Source organism: Cannabis sativa, chromosome 1, assembly GCF_029168945.1.
Source record: "Cannabis sativa cultivar Pink pepper isolate KNU-18-1 chromosome 1, ASM2916894v1, whole genome shotgun sequence".
Classification (NCBI taxonomy): Eukaryota; Viridiplantae; Streptophyta; class Magnoliopsida; order Rosales; family Cannabaceae; genus Cannabis; species Cannabis sativa.
In genome coordinates, this window is record NC_083601.1 from 25,006,314 (window position 1) to 25,023,962 (window position 17,649).

The following is a 17,649-nucleotide window of genomic DNA, read 5'->3' on the forward strand; positions in this document are numbered from 1 at the left end:
CGTCCCATTACCATTCCCAGGATTGTGAGGTTTACTCCCTTTCTTCTTGGGTCCTCCAATCAAATTTTCATAAGTTTGAAGGTCATTGACTAATTCATGAAAGTCAATTTCCTTCTTATTCATGACATAATTTGAAGTGTATGGTAGAAATGCTGGAGTTAGGCTATTCAAGATAAGACTTACTTGAGTAGCACTATCCATTTCAGCACCATGATCCTGGGCTTCTTGGAAATAACTTGACATTAGGAGAACATGGTCACGCACGTTTTGATGAGGTTCCATCTGTGCATTAATGTACTTCTTAGTCGCGTCAAAGCGTGACTGAAGTGATGTCTTACCGAATAGCTCATTTAACTTCGTCATAACTTCAGCAGCCTTCTCGGTTTTAGAAAACCGAGTTTTGAGGGTATCAACCATGCTAGAAAGCATAAAGTATACAACTTTGTCATTTGCTTTCTGCCAACACTCATACTTTTCTTTCACAGCTTTGGATGCATTGTCCCCAGGCACTTCAGGTGACGGCTCAGTTAAAACAAACAAGGCACTTTCTCCTATGAGAGCAATATTAATGTTCTCATTCCATTTATTAAAGTTAGATCCATTCAGCTTGTTTTCAGTCAACAATGATAACATGTGATTCATTTTGATAATACAGGATACTACAAAATAATAGAAATCAACAAATAGAAATTAATAATGGTTTAACACAAAATCAATTCAGAAATTATAAGCACATAGCAAGTAGGAATGATATGAGAAAATACTTAAAAAATTCAATCCTAAATAATTTCCAAGGTTTTTCAACAAACTGATATCAGTGTCCCATTTAGGCGAGAGTCAAAGCTACCATCCATTGAATAGAGTTGTCAGCTCATCTAAAATGTTAAACATTCTAGCAACCTTTTATTCGATCAAGATTGGAATCCAGCGTTGTCCAGTTTAGGCGAGAGTCAAGGCTATTCTATCTTATGAGCTACTACCATTGTTTCGCAATTTGCAAGTCAAATATGGTCGCCACCATTAGGGTGATCTATACCATATAAAACACTTACAAACTACTTATCTTTCGAGATTAAACGGGGCGAAATTGCTAATGAACGTTCCTCCATTAGGGAGGATTACTCACTAAAACAAACGCGATGTAAAACCCACAATGGAGATCGAATATCTTAATAATAATAAAGCTCATTCTTTAAAATGTATTTTCTTTATTATTCTAATAAATAAATTCTCATTAAATTCGAAATTTAGAATTGAAATTCAAAATTAAGAATTTAATAAAATATTTATAAAATTATACTTAGATGGTGATTGAAATAAAATTAATTATTTCCATCTTAGTAATAATCTTAAATATAAATATTAAAGAAATTAATTTAAGTTGAATTAATTAGATTAATTTGCAGCTTAAAAATTTCCTTGAAAATATATTTATTGAGTTCGAAAATTTAAAGTATAAAAACTATACAATTTTTCGAAAAATAATAAAAAGATAGAAAAGAAATACTTCAAGCAAAAATATCACCTATCTAGATTTTCTTTTGACTAATTAATTCAGTTTCTAATATTATATATTTTAAATTCATTTATTTTAAATTAATCAATTAAATGAAAAAATCATTGATTGAAGTTGGCCCAAGAGTTAATTAAAATAAATAATTAATTTACAACTCAATCTATTTTTCAAAATAAAAATTCGAAAATATTGCATAAATAAAATGCCATTTTTCGAAATTGATTAATAAAATAAAGGAAATATATATATATATATTGAAAATTATTTAAATTTAGGTTGAAAAATTAAATTTCAACTTAAAAATAATTTTCTATTTAATTAAGTGTCATGAAAAATAAATAAATATTTAAGTATCATGATGAAAATCAACTTAGATATTTAAATTTTTCAAGTTAATTAAATGTATTAAATTCAAGAAATAAATAATTAAGTGTAGAGAAGGCTTAATTATTTAATTTCTAGTTTAATACTAGGAAAAATATACTTAGATAAAATTGTACCAAAATTAATTATTTAAATAATTAATTTCACAAAGTATAATATTTTCCTATTTAAATATTAGAAATAATAAGTTGTCTAGAAATTATTATCTAGAAAATATCTTATTTGACTAAGTATCTTTTCAACAAAAATTTGAAAAATATCTAATTTAAGTTATATAGAAAAAATCTAAAACTTAAATAATTTCAAATTTAGATTTAATTAAATATCAAAAATTAAGTTATAACCACTTAATTTGAAGATATCTTTTTAAGTTAATATTCGAAAAGATATTAACCTAAAAAATATCTAAAATATTCCATTTTAAGTTAATATTCGAAAAGATATTAATTTAAAAAATATCTTAAGAATCTTTAATAACTAATGCCTAGGATTCCTCAACTTAGTTTAAAATTTAAATAAAATATTCAAATTTAAGTTAGATAAGAAAAATCAGTTGGAACAACTAATTTATAACTTAAATAGGAATATTTAATTAAATAAGCTTCAGAAAGAATCTAGTTAGTTAAAATTCTATATTTAATTAAATACAAGAAAAATAAAAATAGTTTGTCTAGAAATAATATCTAAAACTAAAAGTGTTTTTCTTAAAATTAACTTTAAAATATTAAATAAAAATAAATTTTCATATATTTTAAAAGTTAATTATGTTGCTAATTAAATTTTATTAGGTCAAACTAATATAATTAACATAGTACAGTTATTCAAATCAGGCAAATGGGCCTTCACAATTGGGGTAGTTCATGTCAGGGGGTGCTAGGTTCAGTATGTCGTACCCACTTCTATGGCTCCCAACTCTCACACAAGGCCCAAAAGAGAGGAATTTAACCTTAAAATAAATAACTGTTATTAATTGAATAGGTCCAATAACTAAATGGACCTAAATAAAATCTATCATAATGTGACATTTTATTTAGCAACAACCTATATGCATCTATATAATAAAATAAACACATAGGCTCACACAGGTACACATTTGGATGGATCCTATCATGTTGCTAGGTCATACACAGATGAAAGAAGATTGTAAAATTTACCTGTTACAAATTATTAACTTGACCAAGGGAGCCATGAGTTAAAATCAGATCATTGGATCTGTCAACAAGTTAACCATGACTATTTGCAATCAAGTAATAATAAGTTTTGAAAACTTACACACAAGCTAAAACCACATACTCCTGCAACAAGGTTAGCTGGATAGTTGGAAGTAAGATTTATTTAATTTTAAATAAATAGATTTCGAAAATAATTAAATTAAATAAATAAATAAAATAAATATTTTATTTTGAAAAAATAAAATAAATAATAATATTAATTTATTTTTCGAAAAATAAAATAAATTAAAATTTAATTTTTCGAAATTATTAAAAAAAAAATTAAATTAAACCTACTATTTTTGAAAAATTAGGTTTCAACTAACCTAAATATCATTTCAAAATTTGCTATCTACTTTTAAAAAATTAAATGTTATTTTATGAATAAAAATTAAATAAAAATTAGAAAAGATAAATTAAATATCTTTTTCAGATTTTAAATTTAATTTAAATACATAAAATAACAAAATTTAAAAGTTAGCAAAATATCTTACATCTATTTAAAATTACATGATTATAGTTATCTTATTTTAAATTTAAATAAGGTCAAAATATTAAAAAAAATTTAATTTAAAAAATTAAATATCTGACCTTAAATTTAAAAATAAGATAAGATATAATCAAATTTAAAAATAAGATAAATAATTAAGCAAAAAGATAGATATTTACTAATTTCAAATTCAAATTACAATAATATCATGAATTAAATTTAAAAAAATATTAAATTAGTTCATTATGATAATTAGAGTTGAATTAGGAATAGTAAATATATAAAAACAAAACTACACAAAAAATCGGAAGTTAATTCCATGAAAAAGCATGAAAAAACGAAGAAAAACAAAAAAATTGCGAGCTGTACGGACAGTTTTCGCGCGCAGGAAAATTTCAGCACAACTCCGATTTTTCCGAATCTTCAAAAAATCATAACTAATTCAAATTAAATCGAAATTGAGTTCTGTAAAAAAGTAACTTGCTTAATTTTTTCCATACTATCCAATAAAAATAATTCCAGAAACAAAATTTCAATTATTTTTTACGAAAATTAACAAACATTAATCAATCATCATATAACACTCAATACAACATGAAACCATCCAAAAACAAACAAACAATCGTTTTAAAGTCCAAATTTCTTGCAAGTAAATCAATTACCATGGCTCTGATACCAGTTGTTGGAATTTATTTTAGCAGGATCTTAGATCTACTCACAAGTATTTTGTTTAAACACCCTAAATATGAACTTTCTAAAACGATAAATTAAACACATATAAAGTTAAGAAAACCTTACATTGATGCAGCGGAATTAATGTCTCCTTCCGCTCAGATCTCTAACCCTTGTATCCTTTCTGTAGCAGAGTATAATCAAGATCTGAGCCCGAATGTCCTTCTTCTTCAAGTTTGATCCTTCACAGTCTTCCAATCTATGATTGAGTTACTGCTTGCTGTGTGTGGGCACTTACTCTCTCACTAGGGTTCGAAATTTATGAAGAAGAAAAGAGAAGAGGGATTTTGGCCAGGTATAGAAAGCGGGGAAGGCTAAGTTTTTCTGAAGAGAGAAATTTCTGTCAGAAAGCTAATGAAAAGCATGTTAATTGACTGAGCCATCACTTTCTATTTATAGGCAACTACTAGGTTTAGGTTAGGAATTATTTGGCATTAAAATAATGAAAAAATCAATTTGAAACTCCACAAATAGTGGCCGACCATGGTGTGTTAATGGGCCCCACTTGATTTTGCAGTTTTATCAAATTTTATTTCTATTTTCTCAAAAACGCCAATTTTCCAATTCTAACCTTTTAAATGTCAAAACTAATTATTTAATAACTAAAATAGATTATTAAATAATATTGTCATTTAATTTAATTATTAATTAGACATATAAAGTCCATTAATAAATAAATAAACCTAGAAACTCTTTTCTTTACAATTTCACCCCTGCTTAGTGAAAATTCATAAAATTAGACATAGTCTAACTTTAGAATTATAATTGATCAATCACGAATCAATTAATGAGTCTTACAAGCAGAATATTCTCAACTAGAATGGGGACCATGGATCTATATGCTGAGCTTCCAATAAGTGAACCAAATTTACCAAGTAAATTCCTACTTATTAATTCTTCGTTAAATCCACTTTTAGAACTTAGAATTGCACTCTCAGACTTATATAGAGCATATTATATGTTTCACGATATCAATATGCTATCTCATTTAACTATTGTTATAATCTTATTGTGATTTAAAGATCCTCTATATAGATGATCTACATCGAGATGGGATTTCTTTACTGTTCTCACCCCTCAATGTATTTTGCCCCTTAAAACACTTAGCTACCTGTAAATGGTGTTTAGTGATCTAATAATTAGTCAGTTAAACAAGAGCTCATCCATTTACTTCTATTTGCTAAGCTCGAAGGGAATCATCACTTGACTTCTATACACCAGTAGAAGCTGTAGATTCCATATTTATGTTCAGCACTCCCACTCAATCATACTATCATGTTCCCAAAATATACGTATCACCCTGATCTAAAAGTAGGCTTAACTAATAAATCAAAGAACATGAATAGCACTCCTGAGTTGAGCCTAAGGATATCAGGATTTAGATTCTTTTAATCTTAAGATCAACTACTGATATTGACTTGGAAAGATATATATAACGGTAAGTTTGTAATATCTTAACTTAGTTGCAATATCGGTCCAGTCCAATGTATACTCCATACATTCGAAACTAGTATACTTTACTAATGTCCTGGAAAGAACATAACACTTACTCCAAGTGTAAGTATACATCATCGCTGATTATCACATTAGTGTAAATCCAATAACACTGATGAAACAGGGACCAAGTCTTTTGATTCATATGATCACAATCACATTCCACTGTGTTGACGATACTGTAATTGTGAATAAACATATGATCTGGATTTAACTGATTCTGTGTGTGTGAATGTAATAAACATATTTAAACCATTAGCATGTAAAATTCATGCAAACATCAATCACTTCAAATTTCTCATATTGATAACTAATCAGATTGTAAAGATTTATTTAGGGCATAAAACCCAACACCTGAGCCGTGTGCCTTTGAGGACGGTGATCTATGGTCCTATCTCGAGCTCTAAATTTCCTATGTTGCGTGAAAAACTAAGTATTATTTCTTAGAACTTCACTTAGTTTGAGAGGTTATTAAGTTATGAACATCAGGCAGGTTGGTCGGGTTTTGGGTTCACGGATTTTGAGTTTGCGGGTTTTGGATCCAAAAAAATAAACCTTGGCCCAAAATAAGGTCGGGTTGGCAGGTCACGGGTTAACCGAGTTGACCCGATCAACTGTTTGAAAAAATTAAATTTTATTTGGTCAAATAGTTATATAAAATTAAAAAAAGTTGTGTAATTGTATATATACATTATACAAAATAAATAGTTATATAATGTATAAAATTATGTTTAAATATATATTACAGAATATAAATATATTATTATTATATAATATATATAAATTTTTTAATAAAAAATTATATATAAAAAATATATTATTTTTTTTTTTACATATTCACATTTTTTAACAAACCAAAAAATTGAATAATAGGGTGGTCCCTGCCTGTCTGGTGCGTGCGGATGGTAGTGGTTTAAAGTATAGGTGCTGGTTGTAACTGGTAGGTAATAGGTATAATTATTATTATTTTTTTTTTAAAATGGTTTCAAATTTTTTAAACAGCCAAATGAGCACTAATCAATGTTTGAAGAACAGCAGGAGCTGATCCTTCCACAAAAATACAATCTGACCAATAACAAGAGTTTCAAGCTAAACAGTGTGCAACTCAGTTAGCAGATTATTTAACAAAACAAATCTTAACATTATGAAAAGAAGATAAAAGTAATTGACAGTCATAAACTAATTAACCAAACAAAGAATACATACGAACAGAGCTATCCAAAGCTTGAAGAGCTAATAGACAATCTATACAATAACATCTTGAACAACCTTTCTCTTGATTCAACTTAAGGCTTCCTTGATGCCAACCATCTTAGCAAGCTCGAGTTGAACACCCCCAGAATTATACACCGAGAAAGCTTTGATCAAAGAACTACTATCATCTCTAATAACAACACTAGAATTGTATGCATTTGCAGCCTCTAATACAACACTATCGACATTAATCTTCAGCTTGTGAGCAGCAGGTTTCGTCCAACGCTTGCCACTATCAAAAGTTTCAGAGGGAGCCAGTAGTGGCTCAAACTTTCTTGAGTGAGTGTGTTTCCATTGAGCTAAAATTAACCTTAAGCTGAGGTAATAGGTATTATTGGTTTAGGTTAGTAATAATTAGGTAGGATTTTTTTATATATATTTTAATTAATATGTAAATAAATGTAATAAAAAAAATAGAATTATATATATTATTTAGTGGGTTGGCGGGTGGGTTTGGGTCCAACCCGAAATCCGGTGAACATTAAAACCTAATTAACCCGCAAAAATTCGTCTAATGGAGTATACCGGGTTGGGACCCAACCCCCGAACAATTTTTTAAAAAAATATTTGCGGGTTGACCTAATCAGGTCTAGTTAGCGCCAATCTTGAGTTGAAATGGTATTTTTAAAAATTATTAAAAAAAATATATATTGTTTAAGCTCTAGGTCTAGCCTACCTTAGCTTAGTGCCAACTTTGATCCAGGTGAAACCTGCTCAAAATGTTTAGTCTTAGGTTGTACTAGTTTAGTCAATTAGTCTTTCTACTATTTCTGTTAGTCTTGACAGCTCATAGCTAGTGAGTTCGAGAGTCGGTTAGTTAGAGGCGGTTACTGATTATACTTCTTGTGCATTACATTTTTTAATAATCAATATACTGAGATTGTCCACCTGCTCAAGAACTCTATAACAACATACAGTTACAAATTATTATTTATATATACTGTTGTTGCTGGTGTGGTGTCGTGAAGAAGCAGGAGAAAACCCGTCCTCACCGGAAACTTTTTCTTAAAATAAAGTTCACCAATGACACCAAAAGCTAATAATAATAAATGATAATTAACAACATTATACTGTAATAAATAATACAAGTACCTTTCATTAATCCCAAAGATAAAAGTGATTGATTATGTTCAAGAATCAAAGTGGCTTAGCAATAAATCCAATCTTCATATTAATTAAACAAACTATAGGACAATATATATGTGTTGGTTTGCTTTTGTAATCTGAAATGATCGGCATATAACTATTTTTTTTTTTTAAGGGATGGACATATAACTAATTGGTTATATGTATGTTGTAATAATCTTTTCTTATGCCATTACTATCATGCTTTTTTTTTTTGGAACAACCATTATTATCATGCTTTGCTCGCAGTAAATAGCACAGTTCTATATACACACACGACAATTAGCTGTCAAAAACGACACAACTTTAATTGCAATCATAATAATCAACAATAAATATGATAAATTTCAAAATGCCAAAAACATTCAGAAAAATTATTACAAATAAACATAATATCACAATTATGTTCCAAAAAAAAACATAATATCATATATAATTAATCACACATGCTTCCAAAGTACGGTTTCATATATAAATATACATTTATATTAAAGCCTAGTTATAATCGCCCCCCACTGTAGATGAGTTACTTAATAGCAACGACAATAGTTAATCCATGATCAATTATGCTAGCAAGAAATCCATGCAGTAATCTCTCACAGCTCAGATTGTTAAACCTGCATGCATGGGCACAAGAGAGAAATATTATGAATAATTAAAGTACATCTCAACAAATCAGGATCAATATAAATATATACATATATATTCTCAACTTTCTTTCTTTTTTAAAGGTTGGATTTTACATTTACATTATTTATTTAAGATGAAAGCAGTTTTTATCCTAGTGAATAATATGAACTCTTATGGCTGATATATCTATTCTATATAAAGCGTGCCTATATAACAGAATTTTTGGTTTTTGAAAAATTTATGGGTGACTTTTTATTTATATTAAAAATAAGATAGTTTATTATCAAAAATAAAAGAATTTTTAATTTTTGAGAAATTTATAGGTGACTTTTTATTTATATTAAAAATAAGATAGTTTATTATTAAAAAGTCACTTTTTATTTATATATAATAAAATAAAAATAAAATAAATTCCATTAAATCCAACAAAAAAAATTAGGGTTCTAGATTTTCTAAATTCCATTAAATCCAACAAAAAAATAGGGTTATAGATTTTCTTTAATTACCGTATTTCTAACCCTTATTATTAAAAATAAAATGATTTATGAGAAATTCATGAGTCACTTTTTATTTATATATAATAAAATAAATCCCACTAAATTCAAAAAAAAAAAAAATAGGGTTCTAGATTTTCTTTAATTACCGTATTTCTAATCCTATTTAATTATTTATGCCTCTTTTATATAAATCCTATTTGATTAAAGTTAAGATTATAAGATTAATTCAAATTATTTTTCATATATTGGTTAATCTAATCAATATATGAACAATAATTTGAATTAATCTTATAATCTTAACTTTTTAATTCAATTAATAATTATTTGTCACATAATTATTAAGTCTTTTCCCTTTAATTTTTCTTTTGTTGATGATGCTAATTTATTCATATTTTGATTTCTACAATTTTTGTGTTCAGACCATTAAGGTAGTGTTCTACTAAGGGATCTAACGAGTTTCGCCCCTTCGCTAATAGCCTCTAAAAGTTCAAATTCTAGTATTGTATAAATCTTCAATTTGTTCTATTTCTTATATTAACTGAAATTTTGCTACTTTTTTTTTTTAATTTACAACTTTATTGTTTATATCTTGTTAGGGATATTCATAGAAATTTGGATTTCTTTGAAATATACAATTAATGAGCATTACTTTTTTATCATAGTGTGTTTTCCATGGCTGAAAACCTCAATAATCTCTATCATTTGATATCAAATAAAATAAAATTATCATGATGTATACATTATGGTTATTTAATGAGTAATTAGTGTGTTGAAATTGTCAAGCTGATATTTAGAATTATTTATAATTGAATTGTTTCTTTGTCAAAATTAATATTAAGTATATTTATATGTTTATATAGGTTTATCTATTTTATCTTAGATCAATCATGCTCATATAGCAAAAAAATCATACTCATATAGACATGTTATTTTCATTTTGTAATTTAGATCTTCTTAGTCATTATTTAGTTCAACCTTTTCCGATTATGGTAACTGAAGTTTTGTTTCTTTTAGGTACTCTATTACAAAGATCTATATTACATGTATTATTTATTTTTGACTATGAGGAGGTGGATTTCTTTATTGGAAAACATATAGGGTGACAAATTATTGTTCATATATTGAATAATTATTTTTGATTAATGAGATTCATATATATAACTGTGTATATTGAATTCTTTATTCAAATAATTATTTTTTTATTTTTATGTGATTATTTATTGTTCATATATCTAGAACCCTATTTGATTAAAGTTAAAGATTATAAGATTAATTAGTTTGTGATTTCTTCCTATACACATAATAATAATCTCACCTAATAACTAATAATATTTTTTTTCTATAATTTTTAATTGTATCACTTTCAAATAACATAAAAAAAAAATTAACATAAAATTTAGTATACGTGCCTCGCATGTAACTTTTTACTAGTATACACATAAGAGGCCAGCCGGTCATGAAAATGGCCCTTTAGAACAAATCACATATGATGTAAAATACAGTAATTTTCAAAATTTAGAAGGTAGAATTAAAAAATTTACCTCATGTTCCAGTCTCTTCTCCACATTTACAAATTATACTATATTCATTCTTTCATATACTTTTTTTAATAATATCTCTTCTGTTTTTGTTATCTTTCTCTATTATTTTATATTTGGAATAAAAAAAATATAAAGAAAATATGATATAGAAAAGAAAAAAAAATAGAAACAAATGCAAGTAAAATAAAAAGAAGATAAAAATTTGCTTATGTATTTTGAAGAATAAGTGTTCAGCATACACCAGCTAATTATTTGACAAAAGGCCATTACGTATGTATACGTACCAATTCCATGAGACAACTAATAAGTCTACACATTTGATGTGGTATTGCAATTGGCTAGTAATATTTTTAAAAATTTTATTAGAAACTATACGAGACTTTATATATAGGAGGGTGCTGAGCATCATTGGTATTTTTGGCATTTCTCAATGTATAATATATAGACTAATTAGGATTTTTGCCCCCTAAACTTTTCAGGTCGTTAAAAATGCCCCCTGAACTTTTCAGGTCGTTAAAAATGTCCCCTGAACTATTGAGATTGTTGAATTTAAGGACTTTTGTCTAATTTCATTCAATTTTACTATTTCAGTTATTGTTTATGTACAAAACCATGCTCCCCAGACTTTGATATCTACCAAATCATGCCTCTCAAACTTTGACATATACTAAATTATGGCCCCTGAACTTTCATCCATGTTAGACTTTTTTACTAAAATTGGAAAAAAGTTCTTAAATCCAACAATCTCAATAGTTCAGGAGGCATTTTTAACGACCTTAAAAGTTCAGGGGGCATGATTTGGTACATGTCAAAGTTCATGAGGTAAAAATCATAATTAGCCTAATATATAATAGAGTAATTTGTAGTGTAAGTAATTAAGTTTAACTTTCGGTTAATTACAAATAAATATTTAAATTTATTTTTGACGGTATTAATATTTAATCTATATTTCTATAACTTTTATTGGTACATGATCATTAAGTGTCAAGTCAATAGGCACATAATCGTCCCTGATTGGTTCAGGTCATTAAATTTTTATTTTTTTTAAGACGTAGATATATTGACTTGACATTTAATGGCTAGATACCTATAGAAGTTCTATAAATATAACTTAAGTATTATTACTATAAAAAAAATTAAACTTAAATATTTCTTAAATATTTATTTGTACCTGGTATACTTAAGTATTTACGTTGTAAATTACTTTATATAATATTAACAATTAATAATTTTCTGATAGAGTACTTTTGGTAATTTGATATTTGTTATATTTTATTATGATCAAAAAGAAAATTTTGTGTATGTTTGTCTTACATTATTTGTGTAAATAATTTGTAAGATTTATATTAGACAAAGTAACTACTAAACCATTGTTTTGGTAATGATAAATGTTAAAGAAAAGTGTAATATATAAAGAGATGTAGGTGAAGAAAACGTATTGGAGGATCACCAAATTCCAGTTTAATTCATTCTTATGAGACACACTATACTTACATTACATATATTATATAAATAGATATATAGGTTTGGAGCCTAATATTTGACACTTTCTTTGCAGAGTTATCTGTTGAGTTTATTAGTGTGGATAAGAAAAGGGCCCATTACCAAAGGACATGAATTTTATTCTTTCACATGGACTGTATCTACTAATTAATCATTGACTTGAAACCCCTTCCTTTATATATTTTATAGAGATCAAGAAGATGGATCTGACACACTAACACACTAATCATAGTGGCATAATATATCACAAGTGTGATACTGTCAAGAAAAAGGAAGAGTATTAATTGTCTGTGATATATATGTAAAGTATGTCGACCAAATTTTTTTGGCCTTACACTAACTTTTTGGGGCAAACTTTTTTATCGTTATAAAGCTAGAACCTTTTACATTTTGTCATGCCTAAATATTACCATCAATTTTCAGATTCACTAATTAATGAACAGGATAATGAATGATATACACATATTTGAATATGTGATTTAAGGCTGTTGTTGTAACACATGATTGGCATGGCATGTATTTATTGACTTGTCTACATATATGAGAAACGCCAGATTACTATAATACTACAATACAAGAACATGACATACTGTTATTAGTGTATTTTGATATTAGATTCTACATATTTTAATTTAATAAATAAAGTTACTAATAGCATGCAATGTTGATTCATATGTTTGTATGTACCTTGCATTGCGAGCAAAGACACTGATTCGGAGGCTTTCTTTGGCGTGTTGGCGACAAGTTGTTGACCTTTCTGACCCTCTGATTTGTTGACCTTCCCATCAAGTGCCTCAGGATGGATCTTCCTCTTCAACATCCTCCGCATCATCTATATATCAAATTAATAATACAGTATATTAATTATTAACAGTATACATACATATTTAAGCTAGAATACTGTGTGTAATTACTACAGAAATCATGACAATTATACCATCTTAATCAAATGATAAAAGTGTCCGGGTTGTCAATTTTTGAACAGTATACTGATTATTCAAGTACATGTCTCATATTTGTCCCTTTTTTATTTCTCTTCAAATCTGACCCGTTTCTTACTTCTATCTAAATGCTATCAATTTTATGTGCTACTTTCATAAGCTAATTGGTGCTCTTTTCTATTTTTGTATTTTCTCTTGTGAACCTATATGCTATTTTAACTTGTACTATTTTCATAAGTTAACATCAAAGTATAAGGTGGTATACTATTATTGTTGCATTTTAATATAGTGTCTCATACATTATAATTTAAGATGTGGTATTGGGCACTAAGGTGACTAATAGCAACGTTGCTAGTATCACTTAGGTAGCTGTTTAGCACCACTATATAACATCAAAAACAGTGTGAACACTTATGATATGCTGTCTCACTTCAGTAATAATATAGCATAGAAAAAAATGTAAGTGTATACATATAAAGTTATTGTTTTGTGAGTTTTACTAAAAACATATCATGTATAGATAGATATATATGTTTAAATATTTTGTTGTAATATGTTGGCATGGGCATTAATTCATATATTATAGCAAATGAATTAAATTCCTTATATATGAACATAAAATTAAAATACTAAGAGAAGAGAGGAGGAGAGACATGCAATGATGATGTTATAATGATTACTCACTCGTTGTAGATTCTTAATTGGACTTTTCTCTTCCTTGACTCGAGGAATGAGTTTCTTAGCAAAAGAGAGGCTTTTCTTGGTTCGAACATTATTCATTTTCTTATTAATGGTCTCTTCATGATGATGGTCAGCCAAAACTTTCCCAGAATCAATACTATTCTTCATTTTAACATCACCATCGGCCAAGAACAAGTCGGCCAGCGTTGTTCTTCCAACTTTCTTCTTCTCTTCATCTTTCGAAGCCACAGAAACACTACCATTATCAAGTGATGACAGAAGAACACGATCATGATGGTCTTCGTCAATTTTCTGATCAGAGGCTACAACATCCTTATTATTATTATCTTTATTAAAACTGTGTCCAAGTCCAAGAGCTGAGAACATCAAAGGGTTTACTTCTTCTTCATCCTCGGCACAAGTCTCATCGCTCATGCTGTCTTCTTCATCAACATCACTATCATGACTACTGTCTTCAACATCATCAACTGAAAATTCTTCATCCTTGTCTTCTTCCTCCTCGCTTTCCAGAACCAGATACTCTTTCTGTGAATAACATTGCTGGTTCAATGGTTTTCGAGGATCAAAACCAAACGTCCCTATTGCTAAAATGCCATCTTTCCAACCATCAAGTGCATCGATTAGGACAACTTTTTTCAGTAATGCTTGAGTGTCCTTATCATTGCTATGATGAAGTAATTCATCATCACCACTCTTTTCCACTTTTCGAGCAAAGTACTCGTGATCTGATCATAAAAATGTAATTAGTACTTATTGCATTATAATTAAGTTGAATCAGTGAAAGAGTTCTTACCCTTTGGGAGGGGATCATGATGAAACCGTTTATGAACCCAATTGAATAACTGACATGATGAAGAATGGAAAATTTGTTTAGAAGAAATTAATTCAAAAACAAGAAATATTAGACAAGTATACTATGAAATCATCATGTAATCACCTTGTTATTACCTTCATGTTTTTTTTTTCTTCTCCAGAATAAGTTGGCAAAACAGAGAGAGAATTAATGATAGTATAAGCAGAGAAAAAAGTGAGGAAGGGAATAGAAGTAGGAGAGGAGGAAGTAGTGGGGAAATAATATGGGAGAAAGGGGACACAAGAGTCTTCTCAGTCAGAGAGTGGGGCCCTAATTATGTGTAGCTTTGTTTATGGTTTGTATGCCTATTGGCGTGTTTGAGGAGAGTAATAGTGTTAACTCTCTCTCTGGCTTGTTCGATGAGTCGAAATTCTTGAAGTGATATGCTCATTTCCCCCTGTTTTCATTTCATTACCCCCTATTTATCATACAACTCAACTGCTGACTAGATCTTCCATTTTAATTTCTATAATATATTAATATTATAAAAGGTGTTCTAGTCAAACTTTTAACAGTGGTTTAATGATGTGGATCATAAGTACTACTCTTCAGTCTTCACTCATAGTGATACACAACAACTAGACTGTTTTGCCTAATTGGTATTTTGGATATAGAGGAAAAAGTTGTATCAATATCAAGTATGTACTTTGCGCTAAATTCATGCATGTATATAGACATATAATGTTAAGTATTGAGGATTGAATCTTATTAATAATTCAAAGCTCGCAGCTAGTTAGTCTTTATGATACATATAATTTGGGAAGTCATTTCATTTATGTGTATTTGTATAACTAGAACAGTTCAAACACCCATGTATCAGTCTTCTACTGCTCCACACTCCACTTGAATATTTCACATCTCCCTGTCTTTATTTGAGAACAATAATATAGGGTGAACATAGACTAATCCACTTATCATTAATTGGTTTTGAGATAAAATTCTATAATTATCAACGTGGTATCAGAGTCATATCTCTAATGAGCTTTCGATTCACACTTATCCAAGTTAACCACCCACATGAGATCTAAATGGTATTAAGACGCTTGAAATCCGAACAAAAATAAACTAGCAAAATCGCACGGTCTATGATAAGGTGATTCAAAATTAGTGAGTAAAAATAACCACCATCTTAAAAGAGAATATTGGAAAATATTGCTACTCTACTCATCATCAATTAATTTTAGGATAGAACGCTACGATTCTCAAGAGTAGACAGCATATAATTCTTACATTCTGATTGTTTGGTTTTGTACTTCTCTACGAAATTTTCTATATGTATTGAATTAGGATTAATAATGTGTTGGTAATTTTTTAACTCATGAATTAGTCAATGCTTATTGTTAAATATAAATGTAAAAATTATTTATTATTACTCTGCTTATAGCTATGCTTACTATAAAACGATTGTGTACGTAGACATAAATGCATTACTTTTTGTATTAGTTTAGAGCATACTTCATACTATCACACCCGTAAAGTGTATATTTATCAAAACAATTTCAGAAACAAGTGATCATAAAGCCAATGAAAATTAATTATTGGTATAAAATCTTTGTAAGTAAGCTTTATGAAAGTATAAATAATTATATAAATATATATGCACTCCTTTCTCCCTTCCCATGTGGCCGGAGTCCCATTGATGGTAAGACGACTCAGGGCATCCACTCTGTACCTCTCTTTTCTTTTCTTTTTCTTCTTTTTGCTACTTTCTTTCTTAGAATACCCTTTCCATCACACATGAAAGCCAGAAAAGGTGCTCTTTTTTATCAGGTGGAAATAATTCCTTTCAAAAAAGAAACAAAGTAGAAAAGTTGTTTCAGTGGAAATCATTTTACTTGACATTAATGTATTGAGCAAAAAAAAAAACATTCCAAGAATGTTCAGGTGCTCTTTTATCAGGTGTTATTTAATCTATGTTGTGATACACGTTTTACATTATGTAGCATCAAAGTTTCTATTGGTTATTCGCTCATGTTACTAATAATTAAAATACATTAAATACTTGCCAAGTTTTGGTTTCTTAGCACTTGTTAATTGAAGTGACCAGCCTTGTAATTACTATTGATTGGAGTATTGTAGGAGTTGATTAACTTGATTTGATTCAAAACCTCTAATATCATTCTCTTTTTGTAGTTATATTAAATTTATTTTAATCACTCTCTGGATTACTTAAATACAGTTGATCATTTAATAAACAGCTTTGCTGTTTACATTTTCCTTTTGTTGCAATATAAAGGAACTAGAGAGTTAGCTAGTATAAAACTATAGTCTTACACAAGGGCATATCAGACAATTAATTACAAAGAGAATGTTTTATGAAAATGAAAGCTTAACTTGAAGGGGTTATTTCCAAGAGGGCAGAGCCAAAGAGACATAAAGCAAATGAAGAAGCTGTTAGTTTAACCATTAGTAAGTTGTCTGGTATTACAAATGGCTAAAAATTAAAGCCTTCGAACCCATTTCCAAAGGAGGGTGAGCTGTGAACTTATGAACCAGACTTATTAGTCTTCTGCACTGTCTCTTGGTGCTGCTTTAAAGTTATATATATTGAAAATGCTTTGGATTCTTTATAAAGTAAATAGCTTTCATCTCTCAAATGTGAGGTGGGACACCCCTTTTGGCCCATATATAGTCAATGGTATTCTGGCGTATTTTAGCAGAGACCAAAAGAAAAGTCGGGGATGGAAAAGAAAAGGGACTCATCATATAGAAATGCATTTGAATATGAAAAAGACCAGATTCAAAAGTTTAGCCACATACTCTAGCTAAAATTAGG

The 17,649-nt window shown here is 28.4% G+C and overlaps 1 protein-coding gene across 1 annotated transcript; it reads right to left on the reverse strand.

Annotated features, from left to right (window-relative positions):
* Nucleotides 1–8,491: 8,491 nt before the first annotated feature.
* LOC115704264 (protein TILLER ANGLE CONTROL 1) lies at nucleotides 8,492–15,278 on the reverse strand. The gene is made up of 5 exons (XM_061106342.1): nucleotides 14,969–15,278; nucleotides 14,814–14,862; nucleotides 14,003–14,745; nucleotides 13,065–13,209; nucleotides 8,492–8,823 (listed from the first exon to the last, which is right to left on the reverse strand). The coding sequence occupies exons 1-5, from the start codon at nucleotides 14,972–14,974 to the stop codon at nucleotides 8,810–8,812; spliced, it is 957 nt and encodes a 318-aa protein (XP_060962325.1). The 5' UTR covers nucleotides 14,975–15,278; the 3' UTR covers nucleotides 8,492–8,809.
* Nucleotides 15,279–17,649: the final 2,371 nt, after the last annotated feature.